At 42.5% G+C, this 12,604-nt stretch overlaps 1 protein-coding gene across 1 annotated transcript in view; it reads right to left on the bottom strand.

The window, feature by feature from the left end:
• Positions 1 to 12,604, bottom strand: part of GALNT14 (polypeptide N-acetylgalactosaminyltransferase 14) — a 773,014-nt gene that overhangs the window by 174,260 nt on the left and 586,150 nt on the right. Inside the window, exon 5 of the mRNA XM_082252551.1 lies at positions 5,236 to 5,301. Coding sequence (XP_082108677.1) covers positions 5,236 to 5,301 — 66 coding nt within the window. The remainder of the gene's footprint in view (positions 1 to 5,235; positions 5,302 to 12,604) is intronic.

Below are 12,604 nucleotides of genomic sequence, written 5' to 3' on the forward strand. Positions count from 1 at the left end.
AATCTAGTTATTTAGTTTAGTTAAATTCGGTTGATTCGTTCAATTCGTGTTTGGTATTCGTATTTGGATTTCGTATTCGGAATTCGTTTTATGTCTTTTTACTGATTTTTTCGATTTGGAAAGTTCAAAACGATAAATTTTGAATCAGTCGAATCAAAAACTTTATTTTTTTTATTTTTTTCTATTTAAATGTGACAAAGTAAATGAACAAAAGAAAAATCTTCATCAAACAATTACAATGACCCTTTTAAACACCTTTGGCTTAACAAAAACTGCATTATTTCGAAATGGTACTCTAAAAACTCAAGTGAGAAAAGCAGGCTGTAAGGAGTCAATAAAACAGCTCTTCGCCTGTCAAATACTCCCTAAAGAGAGATGCAAATCGCTCTTCAGAGATCAAAGAAAGTGTGAACAAGCCCTAGGTTTAGAGAGTAATTGTGTGCAGGATTACCAACAATTATGTGATGATAAAAAATATTCTGATGGTCATTAATAACCACTTGAAGAGCGGGCATTTTCTGGCACTTTTTGATGACATGTGAAAATCTGATTTTTTTTGCTAGAAAATTAGTTAGTACCTCCCAAAAAATGATATATTTTTTTTTAAAGCAGAGGTCCTAGAAAGTAAATTGGTAGGTTTTGCAATTTTTTTTATGTCACACCGTATTTGAGCAGGCGTTTTTCAAACGCAGATTTTGGGAAAATAAATACACTTTTTATATTTTAATGCAAAAAAAACCCCACAATACTTAACCTAATTTTTGTGTAAAATATAAAAGATGATATTACATCGAGCAAAAAGATACCAAACATGTCCCGCTTTAGAATTGCGCACTCCCGCACAATGGCGACAAACTACGTAAATTTTACTATCCATAGGCGATGATTTAAAAGCCTTTACAGGTAACCACTTTAGATGCACAGAGGAGGTCTAGCACTAGAATTACTGCCCATGATCTGATATTTACAGTGATACCTCACATGTGTGGGATGATCGCAGTTTGCGTGCGCTAGAGAGCAACGCATACGTTCGCCTTTGTGTGCTAGCACACAGGTACTGGCCACTTAATTTTTTTTTTTTTTAATTATTAATTTATATATATATTTTGATTTTTGCACTGTTGATTTATTTTATTTTTTTAATCACTTTTATTGCTGTCACAAAGAAAGTAAACATCCTTGTGACAGCAATAGGCACGTGACAGGTATTCTTATGGAGGGATCTGGGGTCTAGGGACCCAAAATCCCTCCTTTGCACTTGAAAGCATTCAAAACGCCAATATTGGGGCCAAAATTAAAGCTTCTTTCACACTTGTGCGACTTGCCCTGCGATTTAGGACTGCAAAGTCGCATGGCAATACGCACTCCATAATTTCCAATGAGTACCGTTCCTATCTGTATGACTTCAAATCGCAACGACTTCAAAGTGGGCTTGCACTACTTTGGGACGATTTTAATGCATTTTGAGGTCCAAAGACATAGGCATTGCTTCAAGTCTAGTCAAAATCATGGCAAAATTGCGTCAAAATCGCAGTGAAATCGTGCAACTTTTAGGTCGCATAAGTGTGAAAGGGGCCTGAGGCTGTAGGACCCCTGACCCTCTGTCTGGACAGTGCTGATTGGCCCTGTGCTCATAACATGTACTCTCCCAAGTAAAAAAAAAAAACCTCTCTAGCAATACACACCAAACTGAGCATGTGCAGAGTGCTCTGTCTTATCAGCAGATGGGTTAGGGACAGTGAAAGAAGGGAAGGATCAAATAAGACAGGATCAAACAGCCTTTTTACACAATGCAGAGGATTAACCCCTTCGGTTCCACAGTGAGTATAACAGTGGATATAAGAAACATGTTTTAATGCATATGCAGACTGATTTTTACTGATTTTCACCCAGTCTTCCTTTCAGAATGGCCAAGTTGCAATGACGTCAATCCTTCGCATACGCGTGAGAGTTTCGGCCATGGCACAGAGCCCTGAAGGAACAGTATAAGTATGCCGTTCCCTCAGAGAACATGCGCAGGTGACGTCACCGGCTGCCAATCAATCGTATATCTCCTAAACAATGCACGTTTACGAGATACTTATTTTAGCTACAGGTAAGCCTTACTGTAAGCTTACCTGTAACTAAAAATCACAAAGCAGAGTTTACTAGCACTTTAATACATTCTCTGCATTAAGGTAAAAAACTTTCTGCAAGCAGCTTCCCCCCGCCGAATCTCAATCCAGCGCTGTGCCTGAGAGTAGAGGCTCTCTCGGCTCTCTCCCTCTCAGTGGCTCTGGCACAGCAGTGGGAGCCATTGGCTGTCAATCACAGCCAGTGAGAAGGGAGCAGGGGGCATGACTGATATGTGTTCTGTATTTCATATTGACACACAGAGTGGGGCTCAGGAGTGAGCACACATGAGTGCCCCCATAGCAAGTGGCAAGCGAGTTGGGGTGGAGGAACTTAACTGGCCTGCACAGAGTCCTGATTTTAACCTAATAGAACACATTTGGGATGAATTAAAGCAGAGACTGCAAGCCAGGCCTTCTCTTCCAACATCAGTGATTGACCTCACAAATACGCTTCTGGAAGAATGGTCAAACATTCCTATAGACACACTCCTAAACTTTCTGGACAGCCTTCCAAGAAAAGTTGAAGCTGTTATAGCTGCAAAGGGTGGGCCAACTCAATATTGAACCCTACAGACTGAGACTGGGATTCCATTAAAGTTCATGTGTGTGTAAAGAAGGCATCCCAATACTTTTGAAAATTTAGCGCAGGGCTCAAAATGTCAAGTCATGAGCTACTAGCCAGGCCTTAAGAGTTACTCGCCACTTGTTGCCCCACCCAAACCCTACCCTGCTCTGCCTCTAAACACGCCCTCGCCAGAGTGACCACAGCGTGCCCCCTTTCAATGCAGAGTGCCCACAGCATGCCCCCTTAAATGCAGAGTGCCACAGTGTGCCCCCTTTCAATGCAGAGTGACAACAGCGTGCCCCCTTTCAATGCAGAGTGCCCACAGCGTGCCCCCTTTCAATGCAGAGTGCCCACAGCGTGCAACCTTAAATGCAGAGTGCCCACAGTGTGCCCCCCTAAATGCAGAGTGCCCACAGCATGCCTCCTTAAATGCAGAGTGCCCACAGCGTGTCCCCTTAAATGCAGAGTGCCCACAGCGTGCCCCCTTTAATGTAGAGTGCCCAAAGCATGCCCCCTTAAATGTAGAGTGTCCACAGCGTGCCCCCTTAAATATAGAGTGCCCACAGCGTGCCCCCTTAAACGTAGAGTGCCCACAGCATGCCCCCTTAAATGTAGAGTGCCCAGAGCGTGCTCCCTTAAATGCAGAGTGCCCACAGCATGCCCCCTTAAATGTAGAGTGACCACAGCGTGCCCCCTTAAATGCAGAGTGCCCACAGCGTGCCCCCTTAAATGTAGAGTGCCCACAGCATGCCCCTTAAATGCAGAGTGCCCACAGCATGCCCCCTTAAATGTAGATTGCCCACAGGGTGCCCATTAAATGCAGAGAGCCCACAGCGTGCCCCCTTAAATGCAGAGTGCCCACAGCGTGCCCCCTTAAAAATAGAGTACCCACAGCATGCCTCCTTAAATGCAGAGTGCCCACAGCGTGCCCCCTTAAATGTAGAGTGCCCACAGCTTGCCCCCTTAAATGTAGAGTGCCCACAGTGTGTCACCTTAAATGCAGAGTGCCCACAACGTGCCCCCTTCTCCTAATCCTCCACGTCTCCCTCCTCCTCCTTGGCCAATGGCAATTGTTCGCCTTTCGACCAATCAGGAAACGGGTCTCGGACCCGCCTCCTGATTGGCCAGGAGAATCAGGAGGAGGATCCTTGTGACAATAGCGAATATTAAATCGCTATTGTCACACAATGGGTGGGGTCGGGGCGCACTGCTCTGTGCCCCGGGTCCACCCTTTTCTAAAGAACAATGCACTCAGTACAATGCAGGCAGCGCTGTGAACAGCGCTGCCTGCGGTAGGCACTACATTCCCCATACAGCACAGCCCTTACTCGCCATCCTCATCATTCCACTTGCAAAATGCGAGCAGGCGAGTGGAATTTTTGAGGGCTGATTTAGTGTATATGTGATTCTGCGTGAGAGGCCGCCCTGTAGCATTTAATCTGCTAGGGGGCAGTCGGGAAGTGGTTTTAATGAATAGGGTGAATTTTAATGATACTGTAGGTCCACTTGAACTATTTCATGACCTGAGCTCCAAACAGAAAAGGCCCAAATGATTGTAGCTCTTTTTTTATTGATAATTCTATTAATTTTTTTTTTAAATGTAAGGCATGTAAGTGCCTGGATGTGGCCTGGTATCAGCCTCCTGCTCTGAACTGCAGAGCTCAAAGCAGGAAAGAAAAAAGCAGAACAAGGAGCCAATCAGTTCATGTGCTGACAAGGAGCATGCTGATAGGAGAAGCTACTGCTACTGCTACTTTCTTTTCACTGTCCAGTAACAGGCTGGGTGGGTCCTTGACAACCTGGGCTCAGAGAATGTGGATTGAATAATGCTGGTCAGGGACTGAGGATGTCTTGCTGCAGAAATGAAGTACTGTGGGGGACAGCTCTGGATAGAAGGTGATCATTGCAGCAAAATGTCTTTCTTTGTTTTACTTTATCTTTTAGTGCCAGTTCACACTGGTGCGATGTGGGAACCCTGTGAATCCACTGCGGGTTCCCACATAACACCCGACTCGCAGGCAGTTCGCACTGCCATATGCGAACTGCTGGGAGTGTCAATACAAGGTAATGATACCCCAAGATTAGTTTGCATAGTGCGAACTGTCAGTGTGGACAGGAATCGGATCGCATAGGTGTGAACACCCATGCGATCTGATTCTGCTGCGGACCAAAAAAAGGGTCCTGCACGACTTTGGTCTGAATGCGATGCAAATTCACCCATGCGATCTGTATGGCTGAATTCCCATCGCACAGACATTGCAGGTGATTTTCAGAGCAGTGCGGTGCAAATTACATGCGATGTCTCACATCGCATATGTGTGAACCGTCATTAATGGGCTATTAATGGATTTTGCTTTAATAAAACTGTGTTACATTTTTATTCAAAGTCATTTTATAGCTGTTTATGTACTCAGACAGACAAATTATTCCAAACACTTCCTGCTAGGATAGAAATGCTTCTGGGCTAATCAACGGCTCCAGAACAATTTTCCCACATTCATCTAATCTTTCTTCTGCGGGTAAAGCCATGAAATCCTTTTGGTGATGAGCCCATACCTTCCCTCTGGTCGTTGCGTAAGCACTTCACTTTGGGTAGCTTGCAGAGAAGTCGGCAGTCATCGGCTGTCAAGACAGAAATAGACAGAAATAGGTGAGCTAGTGGAAGGATATGTGGAAGGATATGGGGTTATCTTCAGTACACTGCAAACATATTTATCCACAGATGCCTGCCAAGATTTTATGGAAGAGAAAGATGTTCGTAGTTCAATGATAAAAAAAAAAATATATATATATATATATATATATATATATATATATATATATATATATATATATATAAGAGAAAGAGTCCACAGGGATTGCTGCACAAATATTCTTTCTTTTATTGGAAAACTTCCAAAAAGTACATACCAGTATTTCAATTAGTAACGTTTCGGACTTCAAAGTTAACGTCCTTCCTCATACAGAAATACATCTAAATCTCTATACAAATACAAAGGCTTATATATGCTCACTATCAATTAAGAATCCACAGGTCATCAATCATTTATATATATATATATATATATATATATATATATATATATATATATATATATATATATATAGGCACTACTGTGTCCACGGCTGCTGTTAGAAATCGTGGGGCCCCATACAGACTACCTGGCAGACTACCTGGCAGCCCCCCCTCAAGAAAATATTAAAGATATATTTAGCTAAAATTACAACAAAATCACTATTAGCAGACACAAATACAACTTAACTCACATAATTCCTGCTAAATCTAAAAGAAAAAACGATTTTATTAAATAAATATGAAGATGAGATGAATAAAATATACAGGCTGGGCAGTTGGAGCTCAGGGATCAGAGAGACAGAGGGAGAGAAACAAAGTTACAGATAAACTCAGGAGCAGAGATAACATTAGAGCCAGTGCTGGGAGGGGGGCCCACACAGGGAGGGGGATTAGTGAGGGATAACTGTCTCTTTCTCAGCAGATAAAAGCTGATAGCAGGGAGAGGGACAGAGATCAGATTCAGGTGCTAGAGGAAGATTTCTGTATTTGTTGTCCATCACTAATCCCCCTCTCTGTGTGGGCCCCCCTGTGTGCTCGGGCCCCCTACAAGAGGGCTGGTGGTCCCCCCCTATCAGCGGCCCTGTCAGTGGTGGCAGAGTCAGTACAGGAATCTCTGTTTGCAGGCAGCAAGGTACCATGGGATATATAGTCCTTGAAAGTGAAACGCAGATGTGTAGCTGCAAAGCATGCAGGGAAGTTGTGGAAAGAGACAGTAGACAGGCAGATCTGGGAACATGAAAGGAGGTTTTCCAAGTAAGCTTAAATTGGATGATCAAAAATAACTATTGTTTGTATCGCTAGTACAATGCTGATGTTATAAAATAAAATTTTATGCTGTAAACATAGAATCCAGTTACACTTGAAAATAAAGCTTTTGTATAGAGAACACAGCCTACCGTCTCAGACCTTCATTTTCTTATTCAGATATTGCCATAGTGGCCCAGGCCACTATACTATTTTGGTCAGCAATCTGGTGTTCAGGGAACCCCTTTTACATACCTGTTTGTAATGCATAAGAATACTAAACATACCATAAACACACCAATGAGGGCTCCTTCTTATTTTTATACAGAAAGCAAAAGTGCCAGTGCTGCTATGGCAATTCTCACTTACCGTCTGGATTGTAACCCATCCGAGACAATGGGGTTGATTTACTAAAACTGAAGAGTGCAAAATCTAGTGCAGCTGTGCATAGAAACCAAGCAGCTTCTGTGACGGTGGCGGGTATCAGACCCCTGGCCTTCTCATCCACCTCGTGACCAAAGACCAAGCAATCTCACACCCTACCGTCACTTTCGTAACAATGCTACTCTCAGCTGCACCCAGCACACAGATTGTCCAGCTTGCGGGACCACAATCTAGATGCCAGCAGACTGAGAACGATTGTCACTGGGTTAATTAAACGATTAACCTTTTCGCTACCACCACCGCTACGTTTTGAGCTTAGCGGACGCTCCTGATTTCACAAATATCAATTATGACTTTAGAATAACTGTCTGTAACACAAACTGTCACCTGACAAGAATGTTTCAGATAGGTTAGCCTAAACAGTACAAATATCAATTATGACTTTAAAATAACTGTCTATAACACACAATAGCGCTCTTCAGGAGGCAGATTCGTTTGGGTCAAGTTGCGTTCAAGAGCTTAGAGACAAAGTTTAACACTTTTCAAAATAAGGTTTAATTATAAGAAAGGTTAAAAATTGGTGCGAATAAAAATATTTACAGAAAAATGGGTTACAAAGGAATGGAGACACAATACAGCAATTAAGAAATAGGAGAATAAAAGAATGAAAATACTTGCATTAAAACGGTCCTGGTATTACCTTGGTTTCAGAGTTGAACAGGTATGCTTGATTCCCCTTGGGCGGTGTTATGGCCTCGATGTTAGGAAGAGAACTCAGAACTCTCTCAGTTCCTGTGTTTTTCTCTGACTCTCCAGGGGGTGTCACCAGAAGTACTTAGCCAATAGGCTCTGAGTCTTCTAAACTGCTACGGGATCTCCCCGTTTGACAGATTAATAAAAGCACTCATATCTTGAGAATTGAAACGGTTTACACGCTTGAAACCGATATCTTATGGTCCGGTTTGGAATGTCCTATCTTTAGACACTTAACATGGGGTATTTCGGACTAACCTCTGCCCTGTAAGGCATCTGATCGCTAGCTTGTCTTTACTAGGCATGAGGGGGTTCATGTTTGGTACTAATTTGATCGGTATTTTATGGGGCACCCAAATATCTACTTTCTGTTAATATGTTATGTTCAGTTAAAAAGATATGAAGTTTCATGGTCAACTGTGTCATTTTCCGAATGAGCTAATAGCCATATGCTGAGTTCAGATTACAAATTAACTCTTAGAGCATGAGGAGACTGAATGTCTGCTTGGTCAAATCTTGTGTATAGTAAAGGTGTGAAAAATGTCAGCTTAGCAGGAACCTGGTGGTGTGGGGGTGAGTGAGTGCCTTTTGGTTCCACTGATTAGAGAAAGGTGGGGGCTACTTCGCTCAAGGAGCCTGGGTCACTAAACAAAATGGACGTCAAGAGGACAAGATGGTGTCCGAACACTTGACACCATTACAGCTTCCATGTCTTTTATCAAAGTTTAATTAAACAAGTGGAAGTTAGAAACTGATTGGTTTCTATTAGTGATCGCCACGTATCAGTTTTTCGTTACCGATACCGATATTTTGATCAATGCATATCGGAATCGGCTGATATGGGCCGATATTTTTGTACATTTAAATTTTTTTTTTTTACTTTACAGGTACTCTTGTGGAGGGATCTGGGGGTCTAAAAGACCACAAACCCCTCATCTACACTTAAAAGAATTCAAAACACCAAGTTTGGCTGTTTTGAATGCTGTAATTTTTTTTAATCTAGCGCCAGACAGTACCCAGAGGTGATGTCACTTATGACATCACTTTCGGGTTTTTGCATAAAGACCCGATCAGAGCCGAATGTATGTTATTATATACTGGACAAATTAGAGAATAAAATGTATATTTTATCTACAATAACACTATTAAAAAAACTAAGACTGATCAAAGTAGAAAAAAAGTATATGTGTGTGTGGCAGGGTGAGGTGGAGTGGGTTACATTGTTACATCTTTAAAATGGAAAAAATAATTTTAATGACAAAATCAAGTAAACTTTATTTGTCTAAAAAAAAAAAAAAAAAAGCAACATATTTATTACTTTATTTTAGATAATGACAAAGTTATCATCAAATAAACCAATCCATAATAAAAATGCAAAAATTGCTCTGCTCTGTAAGGGGTATACAGGTACGAGCGCTGACTTGGTTAACAATAAGCTAATGTACTGCTGTAACAAGTATGGGTTTTTTCTTCAGTTTCACCACTTGCCGATCAGCCGCTGTACTTTTACTGCGGCAGGTTGGCTCTGTCCCGTACCTGTACGTCGCTTCGTGAGACAGCTAGTGGGGGCGTGCGTGTGCCACCAGAGGTGCACCCACACGCTGATTGGCCACAGGGGGATCCAATCAGTGGGTCTGGCGGACGCGATGTCTGCGGGGCACCCACGATCGCTCCCCATGGAGACAGAACCGCAGTCTGCAGAGGTAAACACAGCAAACCACTGTTCTGTCAGTGATGAACACAGGGATCCTGTGTTCCTCCTATTTGGGAACACAGGTCTCTGTGTTCATGCAGCAAGTCTATTCCCCACACAGTTAGAAAGCACCCCCTAGGGACATACTTATCCCTTTGATCGCCCCTGGTGTTAACCCCTTCCCTGCCAGTGTCATTATTACACTAACAGTGCATATTTTTAGCACTGATTACTGTAGTGATGTCACTGATCCCCCCTAAAAGTTTCAAAACTGTTAGTTAAGTGTCCAATCTGTCCGCCGCAATGTCGCAGTCCCACTAAAAATTGCAGATCGCCACCATTACTAGTCAAAAAATAAATAAATAAAAATGGCATAAATCTTTCCCCTAGTTTGTAGACGTGATAACTTTTGTGCAAACTGCAAACCACCAATCAATATACACACTATTGAGATTTTCTTTACCAAAAATATGTAGCAGAATACATATTGGCCTAAACTGATGAAAAAAAATATGATTTTTAAATTTTTTTAATTGTGAATGTTTTATAGCAGAAAGTATAAAATATTGTTTTTGTTTTTTTTAGAATTGTTGCTATTTTTTTGTTTATAACGCTCAAAATAAAAATCGCAGAGATGATAAAATACCACCAAAAAAGAAAGCTCTATTTGTGAGGAAAAAAGGACATCAATTTTATTTGGGTACAGCGCCGCACAACCACACAAATGTCAGTTAAAATAACGCAGTGCCGTATCGCAAAAAATGGTCTGGTCATTAGTGGGTAAAACCTTCCGGTCCAGAAGTGGTTAATGCTAGTTTAGGATGATAATAATATTATTTGTCTTCCTAGAGAATGGGTGACAGAAAAAAATGTATCCATCGGTAGTCTGAGCGGAGTACTTTCAGAACCATGGAGAGTGATGTACAGGGAAGGTTCATTGGTTCATACATGAAGGGGGGTGGGACACTGAATGAGGCATTTGGCTTGTTGGAGCTGTATGCCTCCATCCCTGGATTTGTATAAAAAGCAAAAAGGGGAGTTAGGACTATGAGGTGCATGGCACCAACTGGTTAACATGTAACATATAGTGGTCTAACATATTCTAGGCAGATCTCCAACGGATCTCAGTGTAACCAAGAATAACTGCATGAAGGCAAAGTTTTTTAAAATGCATCAATAGATGATACAAAGTACACATTGATATCACAAACAGTAGCTGCACTAGTCAATGGTGCCATTGAAAGACAACAAATATTGTATTGTTGAATAAGCAAACAATTAAATCAAACAGTACAAGGTAAATGAAAAGATCTGCCAAATTGCACATAAAGGCTCTGTTCACATATAGGCATTTCGGATCATGGGCAGAATTGCCACGATTCTGCCCGCGTTTCTAAACCGTTGCAAGTCATGGGATGCTCGAGTGATTCCCGTAACTTGCAATGGCACCCCAAACGCAGCACGATTTTGTCGCGCAAACAGAATCACGGGACGCCTGAAGCCCAGAAAAAATACAAGAACTTCTTTTGGGTGTCAGGCATCCCGCGATTCTATTTGTGCAATTTTACAGCGATTCGTCAGGCAACAATCGTGGCAAAATCGCACCGCATTTGGGGTGCCATTGCAAGTCACGGGAATTGCTCGGGTGTCATGCAACTTGCAATGGTTTGGAATCGCAGGCTGAATCGCGGCAATTCTGCCCATGATCAAAAATGCCTATAGGTGAACGGAGCCTAAGAGTTACTCAGAGCTACTTGGGATGCATTTCTCTTCATTGATCATGTGATGTGATTGTTTTTATGTGAAATTTGGCAGATCTTTTCATTTACATTGTACTGTTTGATTTAATTGTTTGCTTATTCAACAATACAATATTTGTTGTGTTACAACCGCAACATTGACTGTGTGTGATATCAATGTGTACTTTGTATCATCTATTGATGCATTTTAATAAACGTTGCCTTCATGCAATGTTATTCTTGGTTATGCTGAGATCCGTTGCAGATCTGCCTAGAATATGTTAGACCACCATATTGGCACTTTTCCACTGCAAGTACCGGCTAGTACCGGCTCGGCTCTACTCGGCCCTGCTTGGCCTGGTTTGCTTTTCCACTGCTGGTACCGCATGGTATAGGGTCGGAACGGTTCGGTACGGTACGGTATAGGTTTGCTTTTCCACTAAAGCAGTACTAAAGTTAAGTGGGTGGGATAACAACGGGGTGGGTGGGATTCTCTGACCAATCAGTGGCTAGTAGTGACTGCATGCAAAGGATTGTGGGATATGGTACCAGTTTGGTACCTGTTGGAACCACAATCGAGTAGGTACTGTTTTTTCAGAGCCGTACCGTACCGTACCGTTCGGTTCCATGCAGTGGAAAAGCAAACCTATACCGTACCGTACCGAACCGTTCCGACCCTATACCATGCGGTACCAGCAGTGGAAAAGCACAAAAGGGTGCCGAATCGGTACGGTTCCATGCAGTGGAAAAGCGCCTTATGTTACATGTTGACCAGTTGTTGCCATGCACCTCATCTAAAGTCCCAACTCCCCTGTTTTTTATTGGTTCATACATGGGGAAATTCTACTACCTTGTGGGAGCAACTCTACTTGGAGTAAAGAGGATATTCAGTTTGTATGCAAAACAATAAAGGTCAGCAGCTACAAATACTGTAGCAGCTGACCTTTATTCAAAGGACACTTACCTGTCCAAGGATCCAGTGCCGTTCTTGCTCGGGCCAGTGCTTCGCTGGTCTTCAGGTCCCCGGCACGTTTCATGCAGGAAGATGGCTGTGACTCCTTGTGGCTTCACACTGCCACTCTACCCCATGAGCCACTGGGATGTGTGAATGGTTCTGCAGTTTCATGGGACCTATAACATGTCCCAAGAGGTTGCGGACAGGGTGTCAGCATTCTGGTGGAATTGCCTAGGCCAGGGGCTCCCAAACTATGGCCCTCCAGTTGTTCAGGAACTACAATACCTCATGGGATGTGTAGTTCTGCAACAGCTGCAGGGCCGTAGTTTGGGAATCCCTGGTCTAGGCTATCCAACCAGAAGTGGGTGTGGGTACCTACCAAAACCCTTTAAGGCGAAGTTCCGCTTTAAGTAAAAATGAGCACAAATTAAAATTCTGCTCAGAGGAACCAGGAAAGTCAATCCATTAAATTAAGTGTATTTAATTGTAAACCCAAAACTTTTTTGTTTACATTTTTTTCCGTTGAGTTGAGAAGGATTAAAAACCTTGTTTTTTTGCTGTCTGTGTCTTCTGGGGAAGAT

Source organism: Pelophylax lessonae (assembly GCF_965119305.1).
Source record: "Pelophylax lessonae genome assembly, chromosome: 3".
Classification (NCBI taxonomy): domain Eukaryota; kingdom Metazoa; phylum Chordata; class Amphibia; order Anura; family Ranidae; genus Pelophylax; species Pelophylax lessonae.